General features: G+C 37.7%; 3 protein-coding genes, 1 long non-coding RNA gene and 1 pseudogene across 6 annotated transcripts; 4 read left to right on the top strand and 1 right to left on the bottom strand.

Annotated features, from left to right (window-relative positions):
* Positions 1-939: 939 nt before the first annotated feature.
* Positions 940-3335, top strand: LOC108822618 (uncharacterized). The gene is made up of 10 exons (XM_018595741.2): positions 940-1124; positions 1261-1425; positions 1533-1713; positions 1809-1865; positions 1956-2026; positions 2201-2279; positions 2350-2409; positions 2531-2631; positions 2715-2775; positions 2844-3335. The coding sequence occupies exons 1-10, from the start codon at positions 988-990 to the stop codon at positions 3204-3206; spliced, it is 1275 nt and encodes a 424-aa protein (XP_018451243.1). The 5' UTR covers positions 940-987; the 3' UTR covers positions 3207-3335.
* A 26-nt stretch (positions 3336-3361) lies between these two features.
* LOC108822617 (uncharacterized) lies at positions 3362-5273 on the bottom strand. The gene is made up of 2 exons (XM_018595740.2): positions 4339-5273; positions 3362-3875 (listed from the first exon to the last, which is right to left on the bottom strand). Exons 1-2 carry the CDS (start codon positions 5194-5196, stop codon positions 3453-3455), a joined length of 1281 nt encoding a protein of 426 aa, XP_018451242.1. The 5' UTR covers positions 5197-5273; the 3' UTR covers positions 3362-3452.
* Positions 5274-5414: 141 nt separating this feature from the next.
* LOC108821373 (uncharacterized) lies at positions 5415-6919 on the top strand. Of its 3 annotated transcripts, XR_008941758.1 has the most exons (5): positions 5416-5594; positions 5763-5911; positions 6084-6302; positions 6369-6532; positions 6622-6919. It is a non-coding gene; the product is annotated as an uncharacterized LOC108821373 (long non-coding RNA). The 3 variants fall into 3 exon arrangements; XR_008941757.1 differs by having other exon boundaries at positions 5415-5594; positions 5712-5911; positions 6084-6532; XR_008941756.1 differs by having other exon boundaries at positions 5417-5594; positions 6084-6532.
* A 373-nt stretch (positions 6920-7292) lies between these two features.
* Positions 7293-8744, top strand: LOC130505632 (N-terminal acetyltransferase B complex catalytic subunit NAA20-like; annotated as a pseudogene).
* A 112-nt stretch (positions 8745-8856) lies between these two features.
* LOC108822731 (probable transmembrane GTPase FZO-like, chloroplastic) lies at positions 8857-13305 on the top strand. Its single transcript, XM_018595888.2, has 11 exons — positions 8857-9347; positions 9422-9945; positions 10065-10133; positions 10578-10775; positions 10862-10993; positions 11251-11337; positions 11423-11857; positions 11953-12120; positions 12285-12515; positions 12662-12777; positions 12926-13305. The coding sequence occupies exons 1-11, from the start codon at positions 8864-8866 to the stop codon at positions 13209-13211; spliced, it is 2730 nt and encodes a 909-aa protein (XP_018451390.2). The 5' UTR covers positions 8857-8863; the 3' UTR covers positions 13212-13305.
* Positions 13306-15520: the final 2215 nt, after the last annotated feature.

Genomic DNA, 15520 nt, shown 5'->3' with positions numbered 1-15520 from the left:
GCATTAAATTTAAGATTTATCATGAATTTGTTGTGGAATAAATTTAGGAAATTATGTATTAAATTAGAAAAAAACAAAATCTTTAAAATTAGGTTTATTAATTACTTCAGTGGCATTAAATTGTAAATATTTTGCAAATCTTAGGATTAATTATAAATTGTACTTCCATTTTAATAAGATAGATAAGTTATTGAATTCTGATATAGGTGTATCTTGTTCTTTTTGGTTAGTGTCCGTATTTAAACTTTGAGTTCTTCTTCTATTGTATTTTTTTATTTTACTTGTAAATTAAACAAATAAGTGTAAAATATTAGAGTATTTTGTTTAGATTATTTGTGTTTTATTAAATTATACTATAAATTTTGTGTGTTAAATTATTATTTAAAAATACATTTTATTGATCTTTTTAAAAGGGTGTGAAATTTTTAGACAGCAAAAATTAAAACTAATGGAAGATTAAACCAAAAAACATTGACAACAAAATACTGATTTGTTTAAATTATATTTACAAAGGCAAATTTGATGATTTGAAGTGGGCATTTTCGTTTTATAAAGACGTAAAGGTTAAATCAAAGCCCATTAAAAATTTTGCAAGTTACAAAGACATTTATATAAGCATCAAAGGATCAAGTGGTTTAGTATTGCTTTTGTCTCGGTTTAATTTAAGTTGTAATCGGATGTCTTGGTTTAATTTTAAGTCAAAACTGTGTTTAATATCAGTGGCATTCAATGGTAAATATTAAGGAAAAATTAGGGTTAAATATTAATTGTACTTCAATTTTAGAAGATTAGATATCAGAATCTTAGCCTAATATCCCATTGTACAACCTCTAGTGCTTCAAGATAAAAAAAAGAGAGAAATTTCATCTTGCTAATATTGCAATGGGCCGATACGAGTGGCCCATTGACTGAATCTTAAATACCCCTAACGTCATTTTATAACAGACTGCTTAAACCCTAACGTCACTTTCTACCGTGTGTGTAACAATGGAAGAAGAATCTCATATCGAAGATGGAGAAAAGCAGACCAAACTCGAGGTTGCTCCTGCATTGATATCCGTTCATCCATTTCAGAAGTCTGTTGCTGTCACTGTCGGATCGGATCTTCGTGTATTCGATCTTATGTAAGCTCACTGATTACTTCAAATTCCGATGAACTAGAATCACCAATCTAATATCTTTAGATTTAAATGATTTAAAATTTGAATATCAGCAATGTTTTGGTTATCTCACTAAATGTTTGTTTTTTTTTAAATCCAGAGAGAATCGTCCAGTTAGTTTGGTGGATGAATCTGAGGGGCCTTCTCATAAAGATTCCATTAGATGTATTAGATATGGTGCAAATGGGAAGCTTTTTGCATCTGCAGGAGATGACAAGCTCGTTAAGATTTGGTCTGCTGACTCTTGGCATTGCCTTACCACCATGTAAGTTTAGTAACTATTATTATAGATTAGCCTGGCTCTAACAATTGTGCTTCTATGTTCTCTAACTAAAATCAACCTTCAAATTGCATAATCTTATATATTGACAGATCTTCTGAAAAGAGAGTTACCGCGGTTGCTATATGCAGCGATGATTCATATGTTTGCTATGCGGACAAGTTTGGTGTTGTTTGGGTGGTCCAGCTGGATGGGATCAATGAGGGTCAAATTTTACCTAGCAAGAAGGGTGTGCCATTGTTTGGCCATTATTGTAGTATTATTACTAGCCTGGTAAGATCAAGTTTTGTCAAGGAGGGTCTTGTTCTTTCAATAAGCTCAAGTTTTACTTTATTTTCTCACTCATTCTTATCTGTTCTTGTTCATAGGAGTTTTCCACAGATGGTCGATATATTCTTAGTGCAGATCGGGACTTTAAGATCAGGGTAAGCTTGTCTTGTCCACTAGTAATTACTGTCTCGTGCCTTTCTTGTTCTGATTGCTTTTATAGTGACTGATTACGTTTGTCATCACAGGTGACAGTTTTTCCTAAGAAGCCTCTACAAGGGGCTCATGAAATACAGAGCTTTTGTCTTGGACATACAGAGTAAGTGAGACTTTAAAGCAACAACATGTAATCTCATTCCAACAAATTCCTATTCGTTTCATATAGTTTGGTTTCTTGGAGAGTGGTCAAGTGTTGTTTAGAAAATTAAAATGAGGTAATTAAATGCAGATTACTTAACAGCTGATGTATCATTTTGTCTTAAACCTTTGATAGGTTCGTCACCTGCATAGCCTTTGTTCAGAATCTAGAGCTTACTCAAGGATACCTCATGTCTGGAAGTGGAGATTCAAGTGTAAGTGATCTTTAAAGTCTCTATTAATGTATAGTTTAGACTCCTTTCTACTGATGTTGAAACCTTTTAGGTTCGACTGTGGGATATTACATCTGGGTCTCTTCTGGACACATGTAACATTAGTCCAATGGTAAACATTTCAATCCTGCATTCTTCTCTCAATTTGTCATTTGGAACTCTTTTTATCTAGTTTTGACATGCGTTAGAGAAATCCATCGGTTCTTTTTTAAATTGATGTTTGCTTATCGAAGGTCAAATATTTAGAGTCTAATGAAAGTGAGCCGACGCAAGTCACAGTTACCGACATATGCGCACTACCAAATTCTTCTCTTGCAGCAGTAGCTATTCAAAGGCAAGTCTGTTCTTTCTAAAGCATGCGTACGTTTCTTTTAAGATATCAGATGTTTGATTACTTTCCACTAATGTAAAACGCAGCTTTCAAGGAATAGTATTGCTAAACTGTGATTTATCAGTCCATACTCTCTCCATTACAAAGGTACGACACTTGTTAACAAAACCATGTAAAATGAACCACTAGTTAACTGTGTAATATATATCTTTTAGGTGATTAAAATCCCTGGAGAGAGTTTCATCCCAACAAGTATATCTTTTAGCACATCTACAAGGTCACTATGGATAGTATCAGGCGCCTCTAATGGTTCAAACCATCCTGGTTATACAAGGGTTCGTCTCATCTCGTGCATTGAAACTGAACTATCTTCAATCCTTGAAGATGAGCAGATTCCTGGAGGGACAAAACTGTTGGAGCATCTGCAAGGTAAATTTTCAATAGAAGAGAGTGTGATGAGTGCTGCAGCAGAAGCTGCGAGAGCAGCAATGTCCAGCCTCTTGATGAAGAAGCAATACTCTGAAGAGAATAGAGAGTTCAGGAAAAACAACAGAAATGATAAGAAAACCACACAGTGATTACAATTTGCTGATCTGTTTTCTGGCTTCTGATTAATGTTTTGTTATGTGATCTTTTATCATTGCAACTCTTTTTTTTTTGTTGGTGCAAAAACATATTCGAAAATGCAAATTCAAACATTGTTCTCACGGTTTTAACAAACTACCACATGGACTGGACTAGAGAAGATACTATATAAGAAAACAATAACAGAGTCAACCATTCATAAGTATCTGAGAAGGATTTATAACAGCAAAGATGTAACACTAGCTGTCGTTCTGAGAAGAAGGCATGAGGCGGAGTCTCTCTTCCGAGACTTGTGCACGATCACCACCAAAATGCCTCTCTTCAGCGAGCAACGACTGTAGATCACTTCCGTTGGCTAAGCTATTGAACTCAACGGCTTTAGAAGGCATAGTTGGGTAACGTCGTTGGCAGAATGTCATCAATCTTTTAACAGACTGGAGATACTTTCGAGTGGTCTCGTCGTTCATGATGTGAGCAACACTGTTGGTGTGAATCTTCTCTCGCGCAGAACGTTCGTGGATACCAACCATAGTCACACCGATGGGCCACGGTGCATTTCCTATGGCTAGTTTGATGTAGTGATCCATTGCAGCGAGGTAGTCCCGCTTTATGCAGTGGTTAACCATCACCATTAAAGCTTGACGGATATCAGATGGCAAACCCTGCAATTTGTAAGCCATCACAGAAACCTTTTAAGTACATGAGAGCTCATAAAAAATAGTAAACTAACACTAACAAGACAGAAATGGACAAACTTGCTATGCACCAAATCTTCTAGAGTTAACTAAATGCAGATAAAAGAGGCTTCAATGACAAATTCAAGGAGCATTCTTATAGAGAAAGTAAAGAAACAGATTTTGCTACTTAAATGTCTATGTAGCATTGGACTAATTGAACGCTCGTTTGTGCATTTATGCTCCTTTCCAAACTAAGTAACATTAAGTTTGATCAACATAGTTCTGTAATATTCGATTAGAACATAGATAATTTACATAACAATTTGCTACCTTATATAAGTTCACACAACAAGACTACGAATGATCTCATTACCGACATGTTTCACACCCAAACAGCAAGCACAAACAAGAACTTGTTGTAATAAAAGGAAAAGGTTTCGTTTGTTACCTTCTTCCTGCATAAGTTGAAGAGAGGAGTAAGGTACCTAGCACACTGCTTAAAAGTGGCAACATTCTTCTTCCCTTTAGCAGTTCTCCTCTCAGTGTTCTCCACAGCATCAAGCTCCTGTTTCCACTCAATCAACAGCTTCTTGTAGAACACAAGTATCTTGTCCTCATCACATAGATCCTCGAAGTTAGACTTCAAACGCTTCAGATCCTTATCAGCATCAACATCACTAGACTCACCACCACTACTGAGCTCACCATCCCTAGTCTCCCCTCTCTCACCTTCCTCTCTCCCTCTCTCATCTCTACCTTTCCTCTTCCTATCTCCCATGATCCCACTCTTCTGCCTCTTCTTCAGCTCAGAGATGTCACGCAAGAAATCATTCGTCTGCCCGTCGGTCACGTCGCTGTCGACCTCGAACAAGCCTTCCTTCAACACGTACTTGAGCCGATCGAGACGCGCCTGATCGTCCTCACCGAAGAGAGTCATCGGCTGCTTGAGGATTCTCAATCGACGAATCACTTCCTGCCTCGGGAGAATTAGGGTTTCGATGTTCTTCTCGTCGGCTAGGGATTTGGAATCGGAGATAGCAGCTGCTGACGACTCCGATTTGGTGGATGCGGAGGTTGTAGAAGAGGCAGGGGCGGATGAATTAGTAGATGATTTGCCACCGCCGCTAGCTGCTGCTTCTGCGGCGGCTCTTCGCTGGGCCTTGAGCTCATGCTCGCGTCGCTCTTCCTCGCGAAGCTTCTGCAGTTTCTTCTGCTCGATCTCGGATCGTTTGTAGAACTTCTTGCCACCAGATTCCTCGGAGAGACTCTGCCTTTTCTTCAGAATCTCTTGCCTCAGCAGATCCATCGGAAGCTTTCTTCAATCGAATCGAACGCCGCCGAGGATTGGGTGGTTCTATTGGTCGGGAGATTGATTGATTGGTGAAGAATCATATATATAATGAGCCACTTTGCTCTCTTCTGAGGGTGTCCACATCAGCAATCTTTTAATGATTGTGGGGTCCACATTTATTTCTGATTTGGTTTTGTCGAGTGCTTTGTATTTTGGTCTGGTTTCTGTTGTCCGCTTTGGTTTAATCATTTCGTTCCATCTGGTTAATAAACAAAACACCGCTTTTTGTGATTCCGATTACATATCTTCGATCCACCATATCCGCAGTTCATGGGAGCGTATCTTACATTGTTCTCGGAACCGGTCTCAAGGAGTGTATCCTCAGCGGTCTCCTCTCCGTCGGTGGTGTCAAGGTCTCGATCCTCTTTTCCTTTGATTTGTATTTCCTCTTTTTCGGTCTTTTCCGGTCACAGAGCTTTCGATTCACGATCTGGATTTGAGTTTTGACTTTTATTTTGAATGGATCTCAGTCAGATTAGATCTCCGATTGATTGATTTTGAGATTCCTTTCTCAATCGTAGTGGGTATCAGATGTGATGAAAGTGATTACCGAGTTCGAGAGATGTGGGCTATTAGTTTGGGAGACTGATCGTGTTTTGTTTATGGATAATTGCGCATGGACAGCAACGATTACTATGGTGGAGAATCAACATAGCTTAATCTCAATCAGGTTATTATTTCTTAATTTCCTTTAGAGATTCTTTATAACGGATTCGAGAAGAGAGGATATAATGCGTAAACAATAATACAAGATATCTTTATTCTTTAAGGCATAACATATTTGAAGGCATATAGTTCATAGTTAATTATATCTATCTTTTTTATTTTTTTTTTATTTGCAGCTTTGGAAGAAGTTCAGGGAAGAAGAGAAGGCTCATGAACATTTAGGCGCTAGCAGGGACTACAATAGTGTTGTTCGTTTGGTTGCCACAGGTACCTGCATCTGCGGCTGCAGCTATTTTTTAAAAAATATTGTGTTCGTTTGATTGACGCAGGTTCCTGCGTCCGGCGCCGCGTCCTGCGCTGGCTTTCTGGTGTTGTCTGTTATTGAAAATCTCACTGTAAGTGGGTTTTTGTTTTAGGATCATATGAAGATGTTAATACTGTTTCTTGTGATCCTTGCTAAGGTTCTGGTAACATCCTTACACCTCTAAAGCTCGGGAATGTAAAAAACAAAGGACATGAGCGGTTACTGCAGCAAATCAGAACAAACCTACCATGTCCTCAGTGCTTCTCAGAGAACCGGACAGCTTCTTTGAAGGCCGTGAGTACCACCAAACCTACGATGACGGTATGTAGTCTCATATTCCTCTTTTCATTTTACTGCTAGAAACAGACACATGACGAGGAAATGGATGGGTTTTTATTGTGTGTACACAGGTTGAAGAAGTAGTGAAGAGAAAGGAGGAAGAAGAGCAGAGCAGAGAAAGTAACACCAACAAAGAAGGGAGGGGCTTGGATGTTCCCTGGTTCTTAAAGCCTTGCTCAATGGCCAACTAAACTCTAAAAATAAAATTTACGAGATATTTTTATATATTTGATTCATTCTTTTGTTAAAGTTCATTTCATTTTTAAACTGTCATTGATGATCTTGCTCAGATTCATCATGTAATCCCTAGCAATTTGTATCATCAATCTCATCTCTTTACGTACAATAAATAAAATTTGTTTAAATAGAGACTGAGGAAGAATCAAGAAAAGAGGATTATGATCTCTCTTTTCTTTTAATAGTTCTATGTTTAGTTCTGATGCAGCTAAGTTGATATACTTGCTTCTGGGTAGCTCTATGTGGAATCTCTTGCACAATAACAACACAAGTATTTATCAACATCCCCGCGCTTGCGCGGGGCTACGCAACTAGTGATGATAATTAAATAGTTTTTCTCATTCAAATAAACAAGTAAGTATATAATAATGACGTAATCGTTGTCTTAAGCCCAAATGTATATGGGCTTCATTAGATTTCTAATTGGCCCTTTTAAAATAGCTATTTGTTTGTTTAATGTGTTTCGTAGTTCTTCTTCTTCTTCATCCAGGGAAGAGAAGCGAAGATGACGACGATTCGTAGGTTCGTTCAGCTGCAACGACCTTCTCCGTTTCACCTCCGTGAATCTAGACCACCTCACTGAAACAGTAATCCATTCTTCTTCTTCTATTATTCTTCGTACTTGTCACTGGTTGATTTATTTTAGTTAATTGGAACAGTTCAACATGTCCTTTTACATGACCTACTTGGCGAGATGGCCCGACTATTTTCATGTTTCCGAAGGTCATGGGCTATAGTATGTATATCTTCACTTTCTCTCTTCGTTTTCATGTGAATTTATTTTTGAGGCTTCACCTGTTTTTCTCTTGCAAGTACAAAACATCTTGTAATATTTTGTCCTGAATCTTTGTGATGTTCTGTTCTTTTGGTGCCCTATTACTTGACTGGATCAAACTGTTTTTTTTTTTTTTTTTGAATTTGAATGTGGAGGAGCTATTTTTAAATGAATCTTTGCGATGTCATCTCTTTTGCCCAGCCTGGATTAATTTTAAATGTCAGTGTGTAATATATTTTGGTATGGTTTCAGTTATGGGTAAAGTAGAAGGGCAGGGGGTGAAACAATGGCATGGTCATGTAACAGCCGTCACTGTCTCTCCAAGAGTATCGCAGGCAGCAACTCGCAAAGAAACTTATGAACCTTCTCGAAGATGTCAGTGATAAGATGTAAGTCCTTAACTTTAACAAAGCACCTCCCAGTTTTAGTCTTCTCTTTTTTCATATGGATCGTTATGGTTGAATAATAGAAGATGGAAACCATAGTATGTTGATATTGATTTCCAAAGGAGACCACTTATTTTTGTGAAACTCGAGATATTTAGATCATTTTGAAAGGAACAAAACTCTTGACTTGATGTTCTGTATTGATAACAGTGATAAGGCCCTACTTTGTGGATCTTTTTCGTGAGAGCTTGCTTCTAACACACCAGCCATCAAGATGTATGAAAAGGTAAACTATTAGTTCTCTCATGAAATTAATTAGAAACTCATAACGTACTGTAGTCAAAGGAAATGATAGTTCATATAACTTTTCATACGAGAACTTACATAAATCCCCATGTGTTCTAAAGCTGTCTCTCTCTCTCTCTCTCTTTTCTTGGCAGCTTGGGTACATAATCTATAGGAGGGTTGTACGCTATTATTCAGGGGAGGAAGATGGATGGGCTAGGTAAAAAGAGGCTTGTTGATTCAATCTCTCTAGTCTTTACTTTCCTCTTCGTTGCCATTAGGAATTTTAACTAAAACAAATGGTTTTGAATACACAGAGATATGAGGAAGGCATTATCAAAGAGATGTGGATAAAAAGTCTGTGATTCCTCTCAAGAGACCCATCACTCGCTCCTGATGAACTAGAATATGATTAAGTCTATAAAAGTCGAAAGACTATATCCTATTGTTCTTGTCATGTTTTTGTATTTACATTAAAAGAAATTTTTTAATTTAATTTGTTTTTTTTTTTTCAATTTGATTGCGCGGTCCGTTGGTATAGTTTTGTGATGGGCGAAACGGATTCTTTAAGAGATAAGAAAACTAATCAGAAACACAAGACGAAATCTCTCTCTCTCTCTCACCCATGAGATGAGAAGTCTACTCTCTTACCAGCAATGTGTGACGTCACCCTTACTCATCTCCGCTTCATTTCCTCCGTTCCCTCGTCGGCTATCATCCTTTTCTCCTCCACGTCAAAAACGTCTCTCCTCTCTCTCAATACGAAACGCTTCGCACGAATCCGCCGCCGATCAGACTTCTCCCTCTAGACCGCGAACTCTTTATCCCGGCGGTTACAAGCGTCCCGAGCTCGCTGTTCCCGGTCTGCTCCTCCGCCTCGACGCGGATGAGGTAATGAGCGGGAATCGAGACGAGACTCTTGATTTGGTCGACCGTGCGTTAGCCAAATCGGTACAGATCGTGGTGCTCGATGGTGGAGTTAACGCCGGTAAGCTCTACGAGGCAGCTTGTTTGCTGAAATCACTTGTCAAGGGCCGTGCTTACCTCTTGATCTCCGAACGCGTTGATATCGCCGCCGCTGTTGGTGCCAGTGGTGTTGCTCTCTCCGACGAAGGTAGTATAAGCTAATTTTTAATTTTAATTTCGATTTCGATTTCTGTTTAACCAATGCTAGTATGTATTGTACAGGTCTTCCGGCGATAGTAGCGAGAAACACTTTGATGGGATCCAATTCTGAGTCGGTACTTCTCCCTCTGGTGGCTAGGATTGTGAAGGATGTTGATTCTGCTCTAACTGCCTCTACCTCCGAGGGTGCTGATTTCATTATACTTGTTGAAGATCAACAACAACAGGAAGTGGGTTTATTGCCTGATTCTTTGCTCAAGAGCGTGAAGATCCCCATTTTTGTGACGTGCAGAAGCAAAGGAGAAGCTAAGGAAGAGTTGCAGTTACTGATGAAGTCAGGCGCCTCTGGTTTCGTTGTATCTTTGAATGATCTGCGTTCTTCCAGGGATGTTGCTCTTCGCCTGTTTCTTGATGGAGCTTCTTATGTTAACGAGAACGAAACACCCTCGGTTGAGTCTAGTGACCTGCATGAGAAACATGATGCTACTGGCTTCGTAAAATTAGAGGACAAGCAGAAAGAAATTATAGAAATGGAGAAATCAGTGTTGAGGGAGACTATTGAAATTATCCAGAAGGCGGCCCCACTGGTGATTTTTATTTACAACATTTGGTAGTCGATTTTTCTCAGATTGTTCTAGACTAGATCTTTTTTTTTGCGAATATAACATGGTTTAAATTTGCGTCTTGAACTGTTTTCTAATAACAGATGGAAGAAGTCTCCCTTCTGGTCGATGCAGCTTCCCGGATTGATGAGCCATTTTTAATGGTTATAGTGGTAATTCTGCACTCAACTCCGTCAAATTGTGGTTCCAGGGATATGCATTGGTATTAGCTCTATATTCATGAAAAAACATTTCTTAGCTATACACTTCTGCCAGCACTTGGTAGTCGATATAGATCTTTGCTAGACAATGCACATACTTCTTTTTTTTTTTGACAATGCACATACTTCCTAACTGTATTCTCTGCTCAAGGACTTATTTTCTCGTATTCTTGTGACTTGTGAGTATACTGTTCTCTTAGATACTTAGTTGTTAGAAGAGTTCAGAAATTATCAGCATGTTTTGCTTAAAATTTGAAACACTGCATGGGTTTTCTAGAGGCTTCCAACTAGTTTTCTTTATATTTCTGCTTCGGGGTTTTAAGCAGGACAATTAGCCTTTATGATTTAAAATGGTTTTTGTATGGATAAGCATTTTACTGGAATTCGTGGTACTAGGGGGAATTTAACTCCGGAAAATCAACGGTTATCAATGCACTTCTTGGGAAGAGATATCTCAAAGAGGGTGTAGTCCCCACCACCAATGAAATCACTTTTCTTTGCTACTCTGATTTAGAATCTGAGGAGCAACAACGTTGCCAAAGGCATCCAGACGGCCAATACATCTGCTATCTTCCTGCACCAATACTTAAGGATGTGAGTCATTCAAAATTCTGCCATCCCAGTCCTGAATTTTCTAATTAGTTGGAGGAATTGATTTGTGTTGTTCTCTTTTCGAACAGATCAATATCGTTGACACACCTGGGACTAATGTGATCCTTCAAAGGCAACAACGTCTTACAGAAGAATTTGTTCCACGTGCAGATCTGCTTGTTTTCGTTCTTTCTGCTGACCGTCCTTTAACTGAAAGTGAGGTAGATGTTACTGTTTGCCTGGCATGTTAGTTATTGTTGGTTTTACTCGATACGTATCTCACTAAGTAGTAGCTGGTTAAATATTTACACCATCAACACTTTGTGTAGTAAGGGGAAGCTGTCACTAGGTTAACTGCATATATCGATTTAGTACTAAGATTAACAATATTAATGATTATGTTAAACTCTCTACTTCGTCAGTTTCCTGCTGTCACTATTTTTCTGTAGGCTAATATACATGTCATTGTGTTTGTCAGGTTGCGTTTCTCCGGTATACCCAGCAGTGGAAAAAGAAATTCGTGTTTATCCTGAATAAATCTGATATCTACCGTGATACTCGTGAGGTTTATCAGAAACAAGATTATGTCTCTTGATAGTTTATGTAGTCTTGGGTTTTTGTTGACTACGATTTGATTTTTTATGATGCAGCTTGAGGAAGCTATCTCGTTTGTTAAAGAAAATACGCAGAAGTTGCTTAATACAGAAAATGTGATATTGTATCCTGTGTCCGCACGGTCTGCTCTTGAGGCGAAACTTTCAACAGCATCTTTGGTAGGCAGAGATGATTTAGAGGTCTTGGATTCTGATTGGAGAACCCAGAGCTTCATTGAACTTGAGAAATTTCTGTACAGCTTCCTAGATAGCTCAACTGCCACCGGGATGGAGAGAATAAGGCTTAAATTGGAGACGCCTATTGCAATTGCAGAGCGTCTTCTTTCTTCCGTGGAATCTCTTGTGATACAAGATTGCGTAGCTGCTAGGGAAGATTTGGCTTCAGCAGACAAGATTATCAATCATGCTAAAGAATACGCTCTTACGATGGAATATGAGAGCATATCTTGGAGAAGGCAGGTTTTGTCGCTGGTATAAATTCTATTAGATATATCTTGTTGAATCACGCAGGAGGAAATTGGATTGTTCTAACTTGGATTTTTCGGGTGTTTTATCCTCTGGTGCAGATTGATAATGCCAGATTGCAAGTTGTTGATCTAATAGAATCTACCCTGCGACTATCAAGCCTTGATCTTGCGATCTCTTACGTCTTTAAAGGGGAAAACTCAGCCTCTGTAGCGGCTACATCCAAAGTTAATGGGGAAATACTCTCTCCAGCACTCTCAAATGCTCAAGTAAGTCTGTTACTCCAAAGATCATATACTACAACATCTGAGATATAGTTTTTATTCAGTATTCATGCATAAATTAAGTAGTATCCATCTTGTCTTGTTTTGACCTGATACTGGTGTCTGGCTAGTGACTAAGACTTCTATTTTTAACACTTAACTGTTTGCAGGACTTACTTGGAAAATATGCTGAATGGCTACAATCAAATACTGCCCGGGAAGGGAGTCTTTCCTTGAAGTCATTTGAAAACAAATGGCCAAAATATGTCAATTCAAAAACTCAATTGGGCATAGACACGTACGACTTGCTTCGGAAAACTGATAAATTCAGCTTGAAAACCATCCAGAACTTGAGTGCCGGAACCACATCAAAACGGTTGGAACAAGATATTCGTGAAGTGGTGAGTCTCGAGTATTAAATTCTTTTCTTGATCTCTATCATTGTTTTATTGGGTTATCTGTTCATCCAGATACTTGTTAGATTCTTCAACAAGCAATCAAGTGACTTTTTTGACATATGATTTTGTTTGCTCTTTTTTTTTTGTAGTTCTTTGTGACAGTTGGTGGGCTTGGAGCTGCAGGACTTTCTGCATCACTTCTAACCTCAGTACTACCCACCACATTGGAAGATCTTCTTGCTCTTGGCCTTTGCTCTGCTGGAGGGTAACACTTCTCCGAGTTTCTCTTCTTTCCCATCGTCTCATTACTGCGCTTTCTTGTATCACGTAGTGTATTTTTTTCTTGCAGCCAGTGAGATATTATGATGTTTTAGAGAAACTATTAGTTGTATATAACACAATCTATATGGCAGGTATGTGGCTATAGCAAACTTCCCATATCGAAGGCAAGCTATAATTGGTAAGGTGAATAAAGTGGCTGATGCGTTGGCTCAACAACTCGAAGATGCTATGCAAAAGGATCTTTCAGAAGCAACGAATAATCTAGTAAACTTTGTGAATATTGTTGCCAAGCCTTACCGAGAAGAAGCTCAGCTAAGACTTGATCGGCTTTTAGGCATCCAGAAAGAACTATCAGATATTAGGAGTAAATTACAGTTGCTAAAAGTTGAAATTGATAACCTTCATGTATTAAGATGAGACTTTAGTTGCCCCAACAAAATGTCATTGACATTGTTCACTGGGGACAAGTGTATGCGTTATCATACTGAATAAGACCAACCAGTTTCGACGAGTGAAATGGAGTCAGTTTTATTGGATGCGAATTCAGTAGATGGGCATGCACTTTTGTATTATATTTTGTAATTCTTTTCAGATTGTTTGTGATACAAGTGGATGGATAAACTGGAAGCTCCTCTCTGACCTGCACATGTACCTCACATTACAGGTTAGTATATTAGTTGACTCGTTTTTTCTATTAGGATTTTTATATTCTTCTGGAGTACATGAATAGGTTGAATTCATTCATATGCAATCGGTTTTCCGCATAGAGCATCTAACTTTGTTGTTAATGTACTGATCTTTTGACTTAAGTGAATTGAATATGTATAAAACTCTTAGTATAGGTTTCCATGGGGAGTAATCCTCAGCATATGCTAGCTATAATTTCTAAAGATAAAAGCGCATAACTTTCTTTTCTAGGTTAGGATTGGTTCGAAATTTTGAAAGTCCAGAATTAGTGGTATAAACCTTAGTTAATGCTTAATAGTGGGAATTATTAAAATTAACGTTGGACTAACATTATATAAAAGCTTCCTCATAGGCTCCTTTTAGTGCTCTAATCGAAGTCAAAAGGCTTTAACTAATGACATGTATGCTTGCTAACCAAACCTTTTGATTATTATTTTAATAAAACAATGAGAGAATATTATTAAGTATAGTCAAAAGTTAGGAAAGAGAAGAAAATTTCCAGTTGACATGTTTTTGTGTAAGCATGAAATAGATTCCACCTTCCTTTGTTGCTAAAGATTATAAAGTTAAAATAGACTTAACAAAAAAAAACAATTAGTACTGTATTTAAAAAACAAAGAAACTTGAAAGGATCTAGCTTTGGATTGTCCTTTTCATTTGGGGGCCAGAAGTGGAGTGATGATGCAGAGAAAGCCTACTTTGGTTTGGTTCTTGTTTCAAAGTTTCTCTTCCTCTGATTGGTTAGAGGAAAATAAGGTAGATAGCTATTGGCGAATGCGAAATTTTATATGGCCAGGGAGAAAATAAGGTACAGATTCTGCTCTATAACTTTACTTAGCACTAAGTTACTACTCACGTTTCATCTCAAAGCTTTCTTCGACATTTCATTACCAAACAACTTTTGCTTTCACAACACATGAAGATTTGAAAAGTTTTCCTCACTTGAAATGGAAACTTCTTCTGCTACCCATAGCTTTTTAAAGTTCTGGTTCCATTAACTAAATAGTTTTAATAGACGTCACTACTGATCTCCTCTATTGGTATGAGACATGCTTATTGTCTATGTTCTTTAACTGACCCTACATTTGTTACTTCTTTGAGAACCTATGGGCTTAGGCTATAAGACGATCATCTCTAACCCGAGAGCATTGATTCGTGCTCTCAAAACACGTAAAAGATAGGAACATATCCCCATAAGTTTTCTATTACAGGGCAATACATGTTTTGAAATCATTCATTTACACTTGAGATGTGAGATTAATCATAAGAAGATAGCTCTCCGTTTTCGCATGTTGTATTTCCTTTTTTCTTTGAATCTGGTCATAATGTACCAACAAGTGTTAGGAAACTGTCAATATGGTATTCATATTGATAGATGCTACAAACTCAGAAACACAATCTCAAGGGTTCGGACATATACTATTGATTGGTAACAGTATGTTGCCGCTTTTATTTGATTATGGACTTACTCCTTGCAAAATTTCGAAGCATATACACTGTAAAAACCGCGAATACAGTTGAAATTTGGTTTGGTATTGGATAAAAGAAGACAATCTCGTTATTAAATTTGTAACTATATTTAAGATTTATGTCACTTGGCATTACAGTTGCAAGTGTAGCTAAAGGTCCCAGGAAGGTTGTGGTTGTGGACTTGAATCTTTTGCCTTTTGTGGTTTCTTTCTCTTCAATTATTGATTTTTCGAAATTTTCTTCCATAAGGGCAGTTTGGTAATATCAATCTTTTTGGTTTTCATTTTGAATTCTCTTTTGCTTATTCTGTGATTCATTTCCAAGTTCAAATCATTTTTTGTAACATGTGATTTGTGGTGAGGATAACCTGTTAAACCAATGCAAGTTTTAGTCTCTTTTTAATCCTACTTAAATAAAATAATGATGTGTTTTAACTTTAACTTAGCACTAGATTTTGATCTGCGCTTTTGAAACGCGGGATATTTTACGATGAAAAATTTCACTAATAATTTAACAAATATTTTGGTTATTTTTAAAGAGTGTATTTATAATATTTTTGCATTTAAATC

The sequence above is a fragment of the Raphanus sativus genome, unplaced genomic scaffold, assembly GCF_000801105.2.
Source record: "Raphanus sativus cultivar WK10039 unplaced genomic scaffold, ASM80110v3 Scaffold2445, whole genome shotgun sequence".
NCBI classification, from domain to species: Eukaryota; Viridiplantae; Streptophyta; class Magnoliopsida; order Brassicales; family Brassicaceae; genus Raphanus; species Raphanus sativus.
This window is presented reverse-complemented; position numbering and strand designations above follow the sequence as displayed.

Excerpts from the sequence above, each read along its gene's own strand:
- LOC108822731 (XM_018595888.2), top strand. The coding sequence starts at position 8,864 with ATGAGAAGTCTACTCTCTTACCAGCAATGTGTGACGTCACCCTTACTC. Across the intron at positions 11,858-11,952 it reads GAAGGCAGGTTTTGTCGCTG|ATTGATAATGCCAGATTGCA; the intron begins GTATAAATTCTA and ends CCTCTGGTGCAG. Across the intron at positions 12,121-12,284 it reads CAGCACTCTCAAATGCTCAA|GACTTACTTGGAAAATATGC; the intron begins GTAAGTCTGTTA and ends AACTGTTTGCAG.
- LOC108822617 (XM_018595740.2), bottom strand. The coding sequence starts at position 5,196 with ATGGATCTGCTGAGGCAAGAGATTCTGAAGAAAAGGCAGAGTCTCTCC. Across the intron at positions 3,876-4,338 it reads TCAACTTATGCAGGAAGAAG|GGTTTGCCATCTGATATCCG; the intron begins GTAACAAACGAA and ends TACAAATTGCAG.
- LOC108822618 (XM_018595741.2), top strand. The coding sequence starts at position 988 with ATGGAAGAAGAATCTCATATCGAAGATGGAGAAAAGCAGACCAAACTC. Across the intron at positions 2,027-2,200 it reads TTTTGTCTTGGACATACAGA|GTTCGTCACCTGCATAGCCT; the intron begins GTAAGTGAGACT and ends AACCTTTGATAG. Across the intron at positions 2,776-2,843 it reads ATACTCTCTCCATTACAAAG|GTGATTAAAATCCCTGGAGA; the intron begins GTACGACACTTG and ends TATATCTTTTAG.